The sequence below is a fragment of the Pteronotus mesoamericanus genome, unplaced genomic scaffold (assembly GCF_021234165.1).
Source record: "Pteronotus mesoamericanus isolate MK-2021 breed Mesoamerican mustached bat unplaced genomic scaffold, CSHL_Meso_final contig_25, whole genome shotgun sequence".
NCBI lineage: Eukaryota > Metazoa > Chordata > Mammalia > Chiroptera > Mormoopidae > Pteronotus > Pteronotus mesoamericanus.
Window position 1 is genome coordinate 36,981,309 of NW_026555105.1, and position 17,158 is coordinate 36,998,466.

Genomic DNA, 17,158 nt, shown 5'->3' on the forward strand with positions numbered 1-17,158 from the left:
ACGAGCATCTGTTGAAAGTTCACCATGTGCGAGGCCCACAGTAGGTAATTTAAAAAAAACATTTTCTTGTTTAGTCTTTAAGCTACCATAGGGAAGAAATTTTTATTAGCCTAATTTTAAAGATGTAGAAAGAGCTTCAGAGAGACTTAGGTGCTTTCCAAGATCACATAGCCATGTGTCTTACTCCCTATCTGCTTCCTGATGATTTGCTTGGGCAATAGATGATTGTTAGAAACTCTCAAACAGCCTGGAGGCTGTCTTATCAACATAGTTTTACAACAATGAACTTGCGGCCATCCAATGCTGCTATATGTGTTTCCTAAGGCTGCCATTACTAAACACCATAAATTGTGTGGCTTAAAACAACAGCAATTTATAACCTTACAGTTTTGGAAGCAAGAAATCTGAAATCCAGGTGTCAACAGGGGCATGCTCCCTCTGAAATTCTAAGGAAGGAACTATTTCATGACTCTCTCCTAGCTCCTAGTAGCTTTGGGTGTTCCTAGGCTTGTAGATGTATCACTCCAGTCCTCCATATTACATGGCCTTCTCCTGGTGTGTCCGTGTCCAAATATTCTCTTAATATAAAGGCTTCAGTGACCTCATCTTAACTTGGTTAAATCTGCAAAGACTCTATCTCCAAATAAGGTCATATTCTGAGGTATCGGGGATTAGGACTCTTAACACGTTTTTCACGGCAGCTGGGGTGGGGAGACACAATTTAATCCATAACAGTTGTCCACACTTCCAATGACTTCAGCACATTTTTTTTTTCATATGGTCCCAGTTTCCCAGAAATGAAGGCATAAAATACTATAGAGATGTAAAGAAACACAAGAGTTCTCTTATACTCTTTTAAAAAAATTAAAGCAATACTTTCTTTGCTGCAAACTCTCCGTGGCTAGGAAAATGGTGTCTATGCCAAAAGCCTCAAGTTTAAAGTCCATTTTAAGCCTGGCCTGACTAGGAAGTCCTATTCTTACTATGGGTCTTCCTATTGGCTAACAAGACCCCCAAAAATCAGTTTGAGGGACCAAGAAAATAGGTGGTATCTTTGTGTCAGGCTAGATTTATACCCTCTCTTAGCCCTATGATGACTCATTAGGATGGCTTTCCAACCTCAGTTTTCTGTTTGTTTTTTCTTTGTTTTGTTTCTCGTTGAACACCACCTGGCTCTTTTGCTGGCTTCCATAGGAAGAATGCCCTCAGCACCCTGTCTCACACTTCTGACAAGCTTACAGTGCATGGAGGCAGAGCAGCAGGCTGCAGAGCCTCAGGAGAAAATAAACCAGTCTCTAACTTCTTCACCCCATCCTCCAAAAGAAGAAAACCTTCAAGTTGAAGGGTGGCAAGTACTGCAGTGCAATTGCTCTGGTATCATCCACGTTTTTCTTGGCTGGATGGCAGAGCCCAGGAACATCCAGGCAACACTTGTAGGGAAAAATCCCTGTATTTGTTCACTTTGCTTTCTTATTCTTTTTCATCAAAATTTAAACAGTGCTGAGGCTGAAGATAAGCAGATCCACAGGAAAACAGCAATAACAACAACCACCTGGAAAATAAGTTGGCAAGGCCCACTGGCTGGGCTGGCAGGCTCAGAAGCCCTCCAGGGGTGGTGACTTTGGACTCTTACTCAAACCCCTCCTGTGTACTGCCATCTCTTCCTTTACCTTTCCCATCCTGTTTCTGCAATTCAGGTTCAGAATTGAGCGCTATTTTGAGCCTAAGACCTGAGTTGGGCAAAAATGTGTTCTAATTACCTTTCCAGTAATCCTAAAGAAGAGAAACCCAAATTCAGTTTTTTTGGTAAGTCTTCTGAGGCTAAGGAAGAAAAATTCTAGTGTGGAACATGCATCCTCAGAGCTGTTATGTTATGATCTACTCTGTCATGTACTTTTCTAAATGTTACTTAAGTAAACCAAAGAGCAAAATAAGCCCTGGCTGGTGTGGCTCAGTGGATTGAGTACTGGCCTGCAAACCAAAGGGTCACCAGCTCGACTCCCAGTCAGGGCACATGCCTGGGTTGTGGGCCATGTTCCCAGTAGGGGCTGCGTGAGAGGCAACTACACACTGATGATTTTTCTCTCTTTTTATCCCTTCCTTCCCCTTTCTCTGAAAACAAATCTATACACACATACATACATACATACAGCAAAATAAAACTGCAGCACCTAAATTAATTACAGGGTTTCTAAAGGTGGTGATATAAAGGTCTGGGATATTACTTTAGTTCTGCCATGCAGATATCAATAACTATGTTTTGTTTTATTGATGGTTAATTAGACAGCAATATCATTTGCGTTTCTCTTCCAGGGCAGGAGCAGAGAAAATACAAGATGAGCCTGAAGCATTTTGTGGTGCCAGTAAGGAAGGAAATACTTGAAAAAGGTGGGAACATGTCAAAAGGCACAGGTATCAACCTGAAAGAGCTCCTAATGGCCAAACCTGGAACCATTGAAGCAACAAAATAAATAACAATAATGTTGGATTGTAACCCATACCATAGAATAAGCATCCATGAGTACATACTGATCATAAAGTAAATAAATGAGGGATAGAGGATCTCTTCCTTCTAGAAGAATTCTAATTAATGTAGAAAGAATGAGGAAAATAGAAAATCACCTTTAGGGAATCATAGTAATAATTGTCAGATTGATTGATGAATGCTAAAAGTAGTTAGCAAAATTTGAGAAAAGAAACCAGAATATTTGCAATCTCAGACAACTCTCCCAAGAAACTTATTACTTACAAAAGGGAAAAAAAGTAATTTTACAGTGGATAAATTTAGCAGTCACCATCTCAACCAGGCAACTCACCAGTGAGTGCTCAAGGCAACTCACCAATAAGGTTTGTCAACATGATGTTCCCCAAGTCTGATGGACTGAGAAAAGCACAATGTCATAAGAGGTATTCCTGCTAAAATGTATCACCTCCATCTGATCCTTAGACAAAACCAAATTAAAGAATATTCTACTAAACAACTGACCGTTTTTCCTTAACAATGTCAAAATCATGAAAGACAAGGAAAAACTGAGGAACTGTCACAAACCTGAGGAGATTAAGGATACATGATATTTCAATGCAATCATTAGAAAACTGTTGAAGTCCAAATAAAGTCTGCAGGTTGGTTAAATGTATTGTACCAATGACAGTTTCTTAATTTTTATATGGTTATACAAGCTGTTAATATTAGGGAAAGCTGGATTAAGAATAAATGGGAGCTCTGTATTTTTTTTTTTGGCTGCTTTTCTCTAAGTCTAAATTTTTTTTTAAAGGACAGAATACATATAAAAGTGGTCTCTTTTAGGTTGCATAGAAAAAGATTAACTTTAGGTTCAGAATAGTCTGGTTTTATAAGGTGCCTGTTTATCATGGACTCGGGATGTATGGAGAAAGGCAAACTTACATGTCTATGGAGAAAGACCGAAAAACCACCTGTCAAGGTAACTGAGACTTTCCTTCCTGTTTTGCTCTTTATTGACTCAATATTGCCAAGTCATTTTGATTTTCCAGGTTTGCAAAAATGAATCCCTAGCTCATAAATATTACAAATAATTATAATGTTTTTGCATGGAGTGATGTGGCTTATATCATACTTTGTTCTAAAAAATAAGGCAATACAAAAACCAGTTGATGTGAATTTTGTTTACCTGAAATCACATGTCATGTTGACCCTATAACTTCTTCTGGCCTCACATTGGTGCATTAATGTCCTCAGACCAGATCTGGAAAAACCACATTTTTTAAAAAAGATTTTATCTATGTACTTTTAGAGAGAGGGGAAGGGAGGGAGAAAGAGAAAGAGAAGGAGAGAAACATCAATGTAGGAGAGACACATTGATCAGTTGCCTCTCACATGCCCCAACTGGGGATCTGGCTCACAACCCAACATGTGCCGTGACTGGGAACTGAACCAGTGACCTTTGGGTTCGTAGGCTGGTGCTCAATCCACTGAGTCACACCAGCCAGGGTGAAAGACCATATTCTTTAATACAATGGTTTGGTTACAAGATCCAATTGATGGGAAGGAAAGTAGAGAATAAGGGATATTTTTCCCTGCTATTGAAACAATTAGGACCTTCTGAGGGGGGAAAAAAATCAAATTTCAAGTACTAACCAGAAAATTTTGCAGGCAGATCATTGTGGTTATGAAAGTCACAACAAAAAATAGCATGAAATTTGGACACTGCTTTTGTATTGCATCAATGAAACAACTGAAAAGAGTGGAATATTCCTCACTTCTACCTTTTGTGTTCTTTTCAAAGAAACCTTTATTTTTAGAGAAATTGTATTTTTAAAAACAGGTCCTATGTGTTCTTTCTTGGTCTATAAATAACACCACTGGTTGTGTAAGGAAAATGTGGCTCCAGCCAAAGCTACCACGAACAGGTGCGCTTACTGTACACTGTGAAAGGTACCCAGGGGATGGGAGCTGAAATCTATCCTCCTCTCCGCTCCCAAGCTGCATGCCTAGGGGAGTATATCCTCCCAAAGGAATGGCTCATTTTTTCTAATTACAAAAAGATGCTGATTGCACTCATGTTGGCTCCAACCGTAGGTATGGTGTGCCTCTGTGACTTGTGGGGGGAGCAGATTTGTAAATATAAGTTTGGTGTGGCAAAAGGGATACTGATGACCTATGACTATTGAAAACTCTTAACCATTTTATGGCACATATTCCCTTCTAAATCTAATGTTTTTATTGAAGAAGTAAGCCCCTATATTTCCCCAGAAATGCACTCTCACTCCTTATGTATCCTTCAGAAATTTTCTATACACATGCAAATATATACTTGTGTATACACACATTAATTTATGCAAATGATAGCTTAATATTATATCCCTTGCTTTTGAACAACTTTAAGTAATATTTTATTATTCTGATAAAATATACATAAATATAAAATTTACCATCCGAACCATTTTTAAGTATACACTTCAATGGTATTAAGTATATTCACATTTTTGTACAATCATAACCAATATCTATGTTCTTTCATCATCCCAAATTGTACTACACCAATTAAACAATAACTCCCCACACTTCCTTGCCTCAGTTCTTGGCAACCACAATTCTACCTTGTCTCTATGAATTTGACTATCCCAGGTACCTTTTATAAATGAAATCATACAATTATCCTTTTGTGTGTCTTATTCCACTTAGTGTAATGTCTTCGAGGTCCATCTATGTTGCAGTATGTATCAAAATAACATTTCTTTTTTAGACTGAATAATATTCTATTGTACATATATACCACATCTAGTTTATTCATTCATCTGTCAATGAACATTTCAGCCTTTTGGCTACTGTGAGTAATGTTGCTATGAACATGGGTGTACAAATCTCTCTTCGAGACTCTGCTTTCAATTCTTTTGGGTATATACTTAGAAGTGGATGATACAATAATTTTATTTTTAAGTTTTTGAGGAACCACCATGCTGCTTTCCTCAACAGGTGTGCTATTTTACAATCCTACCATCAGTGCGCAAGGGTTCCAATTTCTCCACATCCTCACCACTACTTGGTATTTTCTGTTTTTAATAGTAGCCATCCTAATAGGTGTGATGTTGTATCTCACTGTAGTTTTGATTTGAATTTACCTAATGATTAGTGATGTTGAACATTGTTTCATGTGTGTATTAGCCATTTGCATATCTTCATTGGAGAAATGTTTTCCCAGTACCATTTGTTGAAAAGGTAGGTTATACTTTCCCCATTGCAGGGTCTTAGAACCCTTGTCAAAAGTCACTTGACCTCATGGATGAGAATTATTTCTGGGCTCTCTATTCTATTCCAGTTGTTTATATGTCTTTATGTCAGTACCACACAGTTTGGATTACTGTAGCTTTGGAGTACATTTTGAAATTATGAAATACAAGTCTTCCAAATTTGATTTTTTTTCTTTCTTAAGATTGTTTTAGCAATTTGGGGTCCCTTGAGATTATCTATATGAATTTAAGGATGGATTTTCCTACTTCTGCAAAAAGCATCATTGGTGTTTTGAAAGCGGTTACATTAATTCTGTAGATCACTCTGGATAATATTAACATATTAAAATATTGTTTTCTAATCTGTGAACACAAAATGTCTTTCCATTTATTTATGTGTTCTTTAATTTTTTTAGTGATTTTTTGTACTTTTCAGTGCAAGTCTTTCACCTCCTTGGTTGGTTCCTAAGCATTTTATTCTTTCTGATGCTACTGTAAATGGAATTATTTTGTCAATTTCCTTTTCAGATTGTTCATTGTTAGTGCATAGAAATGCAACTGATATTTGGGTGCTGATTTTTTTTGTCCCGCTCTCTTTTGCTTTTAAAAACTGTATGCATTGGGACTTTTCCACACAATCAATACTTAGATGTACCTTATCATACCCTGGATAACATTTCATGGTATGGATATTCTAGCCTGTTTGTGTCCCTGAGCTGAGAATAGTTTTAAAATAGTACCCACATAGTTACTGCTATCTTGTCTCTTAGCCCACAAAGCCTTTTAAGAGAAGCTTTGCCATTCCCCATTCTATAGAACACACTTGGCCAGTCTCCTATAAAAAGGACAGTTGAGTTGTTTCCAGCCCAATACTATTATAAACAATGTTTCTCTAACATTTTTGTTCACTGAATATTGCCCTCAGGTAAGGTGAATTTCTAGCAGATGAAGAGTTACTAGATCAAGGGGTACATGCATTTTGATTTTTGATAGTTAACCCCAAATGGCCCTGGAAAGAAATTTCAGCCATGTACCTCTGATCAGGGTGCCTCTATCCCTACATGCTTACAATGTGAATTATTGATTCTTAAATTTACCAGCTCTTTAAAACAACAACAACAACAACAGTTCTTTATATATTAAGATAATTGGGCCTTTTGTCATATGAGTAGCAAATGTTTTTTTCCAAGTTGGTCATTTGAAAAACCTTTTCTTTTTAAATTAATTAATTTATTTTTTCAAATACATTTGTCTCAGCCTTCCCCCACCACTTTTCCCTGCCCCCTCCCTCAATCCTTTTAAAATAAGTATTTTTCCCTAAATAAACCTTATCTGCACATAAAGGTAGCAGTCTTTTCTTTATGGCTTCTGGGTTTTAGGACTTACTTAGAAAGATCTTCTCTACTTGGAGATGATTTTTTTCAAAATTTGAGTTATCATCTGGTACTTTTATGTTTTTAAAAGTACTTTCATCCATCTGGACTTGACTTTGGTATAAGGAATAAGGTATGGCTCCAGCTGGCACTCAGCTGTCCCAAAGCCATTTATTGAATAATCCATTTTTTTTCACTGCTTTGAAATGCCACCTTTCCATATGTATATGGGTCTATTTTGGGGCTCTCTAATTTGTTCCATTGATTTAGCTGTACATTCATATGTTACTTCAAGCTTCTTTAATTAAATATAGTTTTATAATTCTTTTTATTATTTGGAAAGAATAGTCTCTCCCTATTAGCCTTCTCTTGAAGCATTTTCTTAGCTATTTTTGCATGTTTTCCTTTTACATGAACTTTAGAATCATCATGTCTAATTAAAAAGTAGATATATTTCATTGGCTTTGCATTAAGTTTTTAGATAAATTTAGGGACAAAAAATATAATATTAGTTCTTCCTATTTGAAAATAGGTTATGTCTTGCTATTCATTCAATTTTTTAAAAAGATTCTTGTTAATGCTTTAAAGTTTTGATTCATATAAATTCATTTTAATTAAGCTCATTCTTAGGTATTCTGTCTTTTTTGAGTACTGTAAATGAGATCTTTCTTCTATTATATTATTCTATTAGGTTCTTTGCAAATCAAAAAGTGATTTTTTGTATATTAAATTTACAGTTAGCCATATTAATCAATTTTCTTATTTCTATTCATTTTTCAGTTGATTCTATTGGGTTTCTCAGATATGCAATCTATTACCTGCAAGTAGCAATTTTACTTTCCCCTAAAAGTTAATTACATGTTTACTTTTACTACATAATTTCGCTGCAGGGCTGTTCAAGGAGCTCCTAGTTCTGTCCTCCTAGAAGTCTCTGTCTATAGCTGGAATATACCAGCTCCAGATTGTTCTCTCCATTCTAAGTCCTAGCGGCTGATTTCCCACAAGCATAAAAGTTAACAGAAAAGATTTTTAAGCAGAGAAATGACAGGGTCATATATGGAGCTACAAAATTCACCCTGGCCACAGAATGAACAGACTACCTAAGGGAAGGGCAGAGGCAGTGGACTGGTAAGCAGACCAGCACAGCCCTCATGATGACAGAACCCAGCAGTTGGGACATGGACAGCAGCCAAACCTGAGTGAGAATAAGGAGGTAGAATTGGTTAAAGTTGTTAATATATGTCACATATTGGCATTTGAAGCTCAGCTCTCCTAGGATCATTTCTGATCACTTACAGATGGAGGAACTGGAGCTCAGAGCAGTAATGTGCTAGCAGGTGGTGGTACCCATATTGGACTTAGCTGTTGAATCCCTGTGTGGCACTGGAGGACGAGAGAAGCTGCCACTGAGGGCTGGGGGCTTTGGGGACTGCCACTCAGCAGGATAACCAGCTGGAGCAGGGGAGATCTGGGGCTAGGGAAGAAGAATTCTATACTGAACATGCTGAGCAGCCAGTAGGGTCTCTGCTGGACACTGAGACACCCATCCTTTCTGGAACCCTGGGGATGACTAACTCAAGGATCAGGTGTCATTCAAGTTCAGCTGTAGCAGCTGAACTTCTTCACAACTAGCCATTTCCCCTGCAACATGCCCTGAAGTGCTGCTCCACCTGTCATACTGATCTTCCTCATCACACCCACCCTGACCACTTTGCCACTTAATTGCTGGGAGACTGTGGCCAAGTTTTGTATCCTCTTTGTTCCTCAGTCTCCCCTTCTGTAGAATGTATATGTTAATGGTACCTGTTCAAAAGGTTGTTATGAAGATTAAATTAATTAATATTAATGCACATGTAAGTACTATTTAAGTGTTTGTTAAGTAAATAAATGTAAGGAGAAAATTTTGTATGGTATATACTATGAGTATTAAGGGGGAAGGTCAATTTTATTTTGGAGTTGGAATGGTGTAAAAAAGATGATTTTGGGGTGTTCTACTGAATCCCCTTGCTATAGGCCCAATAGACCCAGAATTCACCTCTCCTTGACAGTTTGGTGTCCGTGGGGAAGTAGGCCATCTGATGGTTCTAATTTTTTTTTAGCTCCTTTTTCCACTGACAGTTATGCCAGGTCTTTTATAGTCATGTGTTTTTGATGTGCTATATTTTTATCCCTAGAAAAACTTTTTATGAGGTGTATAAACTCATGGAAAAGCATACATTGTAAGTATACAATGCAATGAATATTCCCAAACTGAACGCACCCTATCACTAGCACCAGATCAAGAAACAGAGCATGGTCAGCCCCTTCTGATCACTCCGCAACCCCAAAGTAACCACTGAGTGGACATCTAACTGCATGGATGCACCCTGCCTGCTCTCACATTTGATGTAAATTGAATCTCATGTGCACGCTCTGGCTTTTTGAGCTCCACACAATGTGTGTGAGATACATTCATGCTGTTGGGTGTAGCAGGAGTATGTATATTCTCATTGTGTGAATGTTTCTGTCATATATTTTCATTGTTATAAAAGATTATGTTGTGCGAATAAACCACAATTTATTTATCCATACTTCTGTTGATGTACATTTGAGTTGTCTCTAGTTGGAGGATGTACAAGGAGAAATACAGAGCACATTTCTTGGGTGACTCCACTCACTCATTTCTCTTGCTAGATCAGAGCTTTAGGAAATAGTGTGAAACAGGTTTCCAAATGGTTATACCAATTTCCCCCTGCCTGGAGTTAGTCAACTTTAAGAGGTAGAGACCTTTCTTTAATTGTTCCTGTACTTGAATAGTTCAAATGAGTCCTGGTGTGGGTTTGTAGTGATCCCAACTATCTTCATATTTAACAGAGTATCATAAAATGCTGCCCAAGGAATGTAATTTGTTTTCCACTTACTAATAGTAAAAGAGATAAGTTAATTTATTGACCCAAACACCCAGAGAATAATGGAAACTAGCATTCTTCCAAGATCAGATGAGATCAAGCGCATTCAGTTTGGTATGGCTGTAGACAGAAAACTAGCATTGTTTTGTGTTATGTGTCTGTGTGTTGGCTGTTGTCATTTTTTTGTTGTTGACACTTTTACAGATGTTCTGTTTTTCCCCCTCTTTGCTCCCTCCACCCAGTTCCCACCTCCCCCAACACCTCAACCTTCACCACATTGTTTTCTGTGTTCATGGGCTATGCGTATATGCATATATGTTCTTTGGCTAATCTCCTCCAGTCCCCCCACCCTGGGATATGTCAATCTGTTCTATGTATCTACACCTCTGGTTTTATTTTGTTCATCAGTTTATTATGTTTATTAAATTCCATATATGAGTGAGATCATATGATGAGGTATCACCTCACGTGCCAGAATGGCTATTATCAATAAATCAACAAACAACCAGTGCTGGGGAGGATGTGGAGAAAAGGGAACTCTAGTGCACTGCTGGTGGGAATGAAAACTGGTGCAGCCATTGTGGAAAACAGTATGAATTTCCTCAGAAAAATTAAAATAGAACTGCCAGTCGGTTAACCCAAAGATCCCACTTCTGGGAATATATCCTAAGTATCCTGTAACACCAATCAGTAAGAATATATGCACCCCTATGTTTATAGAAGCATTATTTACAATGGCCAAGATCTGGAAATAGCTCAAGTGCCCATCAGTAGATGAGTAGCTAAAAAGCTATGGTACATTTACACAATGGAATACTACATGCCTGTAAAAAAGAAGGAACCTTTACCCTTTGCAACAGCATGGATGAACCTGGAGAACATTACTCTAAGCAAAAAAAAAAAAAAAAAAAAAAAAATCAGTCTGTAAGCTAGCATTCTTAAATCTCTCTTTACTGTGTTCTGTTAATTAACAACATGCTGGTCAAGATCTGGGGCTCTAGAGTCAGCCAGCCTCCTGGAAGCATGTACTGGCTGCTCTACCAGCTAGGTGGGTATCCTAGTGCAGGGGATTTAATCCCTTGTGCCTCTGTGTCCTCATTTGTAAAATGGGGATACAACAGTACCTACTTCATGGGGTGGTTAAATGAGATTTTCTATGTGGTATCCTTTGAATAAGGCATGACATATCATAAATATTCAATAAACATTAACTGTTGTTTTGGTATCCTCAAAAGAGGATCAATAATTTAAAATAAGAATCAAGGCAAAATGTATTAAAACAATGCTATTAGCTGCTTTGCTTATTACCACACTGACCTCTCCTAGCCAGAGCCCAGTTACTCAGCAATACCACCCAAAAGAGTAAACAGAGTGGGTTGTGGGAAGCCAAGTATCCACATGATGGCTCAGGTTCAAGGCTGGAGCACAGCTTCTCACTTACCCCAGCACAGGGCAGTGGGTCCCAAGTTTGATGAGCAGATTGTGCCAGCCTACTGCTGGTTAGGGCAGAAGGAGGTCCACTGCAGGCAGGTCCTAGACATGAGATGTGACTGAAGGACCACAGGAGCAGAGGCAGAACAGACAGGAAAAAGATTAAGAAGACCTCAACCAGTTCAGGATTCCCACCGTAGCAGAGAACAGTAACTGACATTTTATGTGACAATCCCAAGGCATCAAGAAAAAGACAAATACATATTAACTATTATTTAAAAAATAAGAAAAGAAAAAAGGTAAATAATGTCTCTAGCCTCTGGCTACAAAGTAAACAATAAATATTTTTTCTGATAAAGAGAATTTAGTGTTCTTCAACACATACATTATAAGGAAAAAAAGATAGAGAGCAAATTTTAGGACACTTAAAAAATTATATTATAATTGCAAAGTGAGGTCCCTATTTGAATCTTGATTCTTTTTTAAAAATCTGCTAAAAATTGTCTGAATTTGTGACACAATTGAACATGTGAACACAAGTGGACATATGATATTGAAAAATTATGATTAATTTTTACATGTAGGACAATTACATTTAAAGAGAATCTTCTCTTTTAGAGATACATACAGAAATATCTAGAAGTGAAGTGATGCAATGACTGGGATTTGCTTCAGAATTCAGTGGATGGAGAGTCACTGAGTAGGCTGTGGAGGGGCAAGCAGGCCACTGCTAATGAAAGACGGGGCTGGGTGATGGGTACTATGGAGTCATTCAACTACAAACTATTTCTATGTATCTTCAAAGTTCTTCATAAAACAGATTTTTAAAAAGACTTTATTTATTTTTAGAGAGAGGAGAAGAGAGGGAAAAAGAGAGGGAGAGAAACACCAATGTGCGAGAGATACATTTATTAGTTGCCTCTCACACACCCCCAACTGGGCAACCAGCCTGCAACTCAGGCATGTGTCCTGACTGGGAATCGAACCAGTGACTTTTCAGTTCGCAGGCCAGTACTCAGTACACCGATCCACACCAGTCAGGGCATAAAACATTTTTTAAACACTGCTCCAATTCTATCCATGCTCTCATGAAGGGTAGAAGTTCTTTCTCTCCTGCTGCTGCTGGAGAGTATTATGCTCCAGGCAGTAGTGAAATGAGCCAGGCAGTAAAAGACAAATACCATATGATCTCACCTGTAAGTGGAACCTAATGAACAAAACAAACAAGCAAGCAAAATAGAACCAGAGACATGAAATAAAGAACAAACTGACGGTGACCAGAGGGGAGGGGGAAAAGAGATAATGGGGCAAAGAAGGGAAAGGGTCAAGTCAAGGAACATGTACAAAGGACCCATGGACAAAGACAATGGCAGGGGTAGGGGGGGATTGAATGTAGGAGATAGGTGGTGGGTAGGGCAGGGGAGAGTAATGGGGGAAAAGTGGGGACAACTGTAATTGAACAACAATAAAAAAAATTTTTAAAAAAGCTGCTCCAAGAGAAAGTAGTAAGAAAATATGTAATGTATTTAAAAATTTTTTCCATCAAATTGCTTAAAAAAAGAAAAATGGAGAAAGGAAGGAAAAAAGGAGAAGAAAGAAAGAAAGAAAGAAAGAAAGAAAGAAAGAAAGAAAGAAAGAAAGAAAGAAAGAAAGAAAGAAAGAAAGACAAAGAAAGAAAGAAACCGAAGGAAGAAAGGAAGGGAGGGAGAGAGGGGAAGACAAGATGAATGTAGAAAAACAGTAATGTGTTTTACAAGAGAATGTTAATCTAAAATATTATTTAGGAAGTTTTTGTCATGAGGAGGAGTAGGGGATGAAGTCCTCAGAAACCTAGAAGAACTCTTCAAAGAGTTTATTCCTCCATCTGAGATTGCAAGTAAATAACTGTTTGTGGATTGTCAGGGACCCAGGCATTGGCCACTGAGTATTGCCCTGCTTCTGCCACACAGCTGTGACCATGTTACTAATGTTCTCCAGGTACCAGATTAACACCCACTTCACTGTATTATGAAGAATAAAGAGAATAATGGATGAAGGTGCTCTTGCTTCATGTAGGAAACCAAAAGGGGCATAGGGACAGATTTGCTTTTGGAATGATGCTTTGAGCAGGCAGAGCAAGCAAAGGCAATTTGTTTGCTTATTTATTTATTAAATTTTATTTTTTAATTATAGTTTACATTTGATATTATTTTGTATTAGTTTCAGGTGCACAGCATAATGGTTAGACAATCATATACTTTATAAGGTGGCCCTCCTGATATTTCCAGTACCCACTGGGCACTGTACATGGTTATTACATTATTATTGACTATATCCCCTATGCTGTACTTTACATCCCTGTGACCAGTTTGTACTTAACCCATTTATTTCTTTCACCCAGGCTTCCCAGCCCCCCTTCCCTCTGGAAGTTCTTTGAGAAGCATACAGAACCCTAATATTGTAGTACAATAGTGCCTCCCTTATCCGTGGGGGATATGTTCTAAGACCCCCAGCGGATGCCTGCAACTGAACATTATATGTACTATGTAAATGGGCCCCTTAAGTATTTCTGGGGCCAGGCCTACATTTGTGAAATGATGAGACTCTGCTACGGATAGCTTGAGCACCTTTTTGCTAATTGATTCAGGCTGCACCTAATCAACTTAGCTAGGAACTTAGAATTTCAAAATGGCCAAATAGACTTTGAATAGTGCTTTTATAGTTCACATGTAAGGTGGTGGGCCACTGTGACACAAAGCTTCATTTACTCGTCTGTGAAATGCATATACAACTTCAAAGTGGTAGGAAAAAGATGGATAGGTCCTCGGTAAGAGGTCAAAGGAAGCTGGCCCTGAGTAATTCTCCTTTTTGAGTATGCCCCAGAAACTTCTGCTCCTGCCTTTCTCACTGTGAGGTACTGGGTGATTCACCTGGTTCATTTGGGAGCAGCACCAGGAGTCCTGCCCATCTTCCCAGAAACTCAAGATCCCAGGTTTCACTCTCTAACTCTTGGTGTTGTCAGCCAAAATTCCCAGGTTCTGGCTGCAAACTGTGAGAGAGCAGAGTACTCACCAGCTCCTTCCCTTGGGGCATTGTTAGAGCATTAGTCACCTAAGAGAGCCCTTGAGCATTTATGTAGTTAATGTAGCCACAGAAGTGTTCCATGCCAGCAATTCCAAATTCTGTCATCTCCAGAAAGCCTCACTGAGCCGTTGCCATTTACTCAAAAGTACAGTGCTTGTAAAAGCACAATGCTAGGAACATGGGCTGCGTGCCAGGCTCTGCCACACTCAGACTGCCCTTTATTTCAAAGCCCTCCCAAAATCATTTGGGCTCAGGATGTCACTCCCTCGTCACGCCCAGATTCTTGACTGATTTATTAAGTTTTATGGGTAAAGTTTTTCTGTATTATTTGCTTGGCTCCTGTTCAGAGATGATGACAAGAAGTATGTGAGAAGAAGTAGAGGTTCAAAGTGGAGGCTCCAGTCACATGTGGTCCCCAGAGCTGCTCCTGCAGTTTTCCAGAAGCCTGCTGAATGGACTGGGGGCAGATGAGGCTGGGGGTGGAGGTGAGTCATTTACCTAAAGATTTGGATACATGGACAATTTGAGGGCAATGCTGAACATTCCCACAGGTCAGGCAACAAGGAGTGTCAGTGACCGTGGTGAGCAGAAGAATGTTTGCCCCTTCTGGAGGGCAGCCCTGCCCCTCCAGCTGTTGCTTTGTGGGAATAAGTGCCCAGCTCTGCTAGATCTTTTAATTTGTCAAAAAAGGCCGGGAATTTTGAGTTGTACAATTTCAAGATTTTTCGTGTTGGCAACTATTGTTAGAAAAACACTGTATAAGTGCATGAAAAGGTACTCAACATCACTAATCATTAGGGAAATGCAAATTGAGCTATGATGGAATACCACTTCATACCCATTAGGATGACTATTATTTTTTAAAAAGTGTTGGTGAGCATGTGGACAAATTGGAGCACTTATGCATTATTGATGCAAAAGCCAAATAGTACAGCTACTGTGGAAAACAATATGATTATTTATCAAAAAATTAAAAATAGAATTACCTATGACTTAGCAAGTCCATTTTGGGATATATATTTAAAAGAATTGAAAATGGTCTCAAAGAGTTATTTGTGCATACAACTTTATAGAAGAATAATCCACAGTAGCTAAAACATGGGAGCAACTCAAGTATTCACTGATGGATAAATGGATAAACAAAGTGTGGCATATACATACAATGGAATAGTACTCAGCCTTAAAAGGGAAAGCTATTTTAGCACATGCTACACCATGGACAACCTTGAGGACAGTATCTATGAGAAATAAGCCAGTCACAGAAAGGCAATACTGTATGATTGTGCTTATATGAAGTACTTAGGGTTGTCTAATTCATAGAAATTCTACAGAAAGTATAGTCGTTTCCAGGCACTGGTAGAGGGGAGGTTGGGAATTAGTGTTTAAAGGGGAAAGAGTTTCAGTTTGACAAGATGAAGAGTTCTGTGAGATGGATGGTCATGATGATTGCACAACAAAATAAATGTACTTAACACCATTGCACTATATACTTAAAATGGTTAAGATATAAATTTTCTATTATGTGTATTCTACAACAATAAACAAATTGGAAAAAATGTAAGTACAGTGCAGGCCCAAGAAAACTTACCTTGGCACTCAGTGGAGCCTCAGGCTGCTAGCGTGTCCCCTCTGCTGTGCGTGATCCTCATGAGCTGGCCCACTGGATCCACTTCCCTGCCCAGTGGGCTCTGCACAGTCTCAGGGGCTATGCACACCTGGGTTTGAATCTGGCTCTGCTTCTTACCTGTTATGAGATGTTGGATTCTTTTACAGGTAGGCTGGGGATTATAAAAGCTCTATGTGCCCATATTAGTTTTTTAATTGAAGGTTTTTGGAGGTTGTGACCCCAAATATCTCAGTCCAGAAGCCCTGGATTCACTGGTCTGGTTTGACATTTACTGCTGACTGGAATATGCTCTGTAGGATTCTAAGGTTAGCTCAACTCCTCGCCACAGAAACTGGTTATGGACACTCTGTTTTGAAATGGTGCTTTGGAACTACAAACTATCTTTGAACCTGTGCTTAACAGTTTAAGAGGAAGGCAGCAAAATCTCCAATGCAGTCTGAAGGAAGACCTTCAACGGGGCCAAATGAAACATGAAAAAAGAGGAGGAACAGGATGTATTAGCAAAACAATTTTTAAATAATTTCTCTTCACAGTTTTCTTGTAGAGTTTAAAATTTTGTTATTGCCTGTCTTCTCTGAGGATTGCTTTCCTTGACAGTGTAAAATTTAGTAAAAGCAAATTAGGACTTTTTTGTAAAAGTAAGTTTTTGAGTTATATTCTTAAATGTCCATCTTTTCTTGGACAGGCACAGAGGATTCAAAAACAGGTAGGTTGTGCAGGGTCCTGGTCCTCAAGATTATAGTCCAGAAGAAAGAAAATGAAATATAATTTTTTAGCAAGAGGGTGCAATCAGGGCTACTTAGGATGGATAAGTGATCTAGAGGGAGGAGAGAGGTCAGGAAAGTGTCTGCTGGAGAGGCTACCTGAGCTGACACAGGAGTTAGCCTGGAGTTACCTGAGAGTGACCAGGAGTTAGCCTGGAGAATAGATGGGAGTGGGGAGATGGAGAAGTGCATGAGGAAGAAGCCCTCATGCCTGCACTACAAGGCCTAAAATCAGGGTCCAACATTAGGTGCTTCTTTTGACATCTGGTGATACTGGGAAATACTCAAATGCCCTAACCACAA

General features: G+C 38.7%; 1 protein-coding gene across 1 annotated transcript in view; it reads left to right on the top strand.

Annotated features, from left to right (window-relative positions):
* Window positions 1–2,362, top strand: part of KAT14 (lysine acetyltransferase 14) — a 93,165-nt gene extending 90,803 nt beyond the window's left edge. Inside the window, exon 10 of the mRNA XM_054574103.1 lies at window positions 2,314–2,362. Coding sequence (XP_054430078.1) covers window positions 2,314–2,340 — 27 coding nt within the window. The 3' untranslated portion in view covers window positions 2,341–2,362. The remainder of the gene's footprint in view (window positions 1–2,313) is intronic.
* Window positions 2,363–17,158: the final 14,796 nt, after the last annotated feature.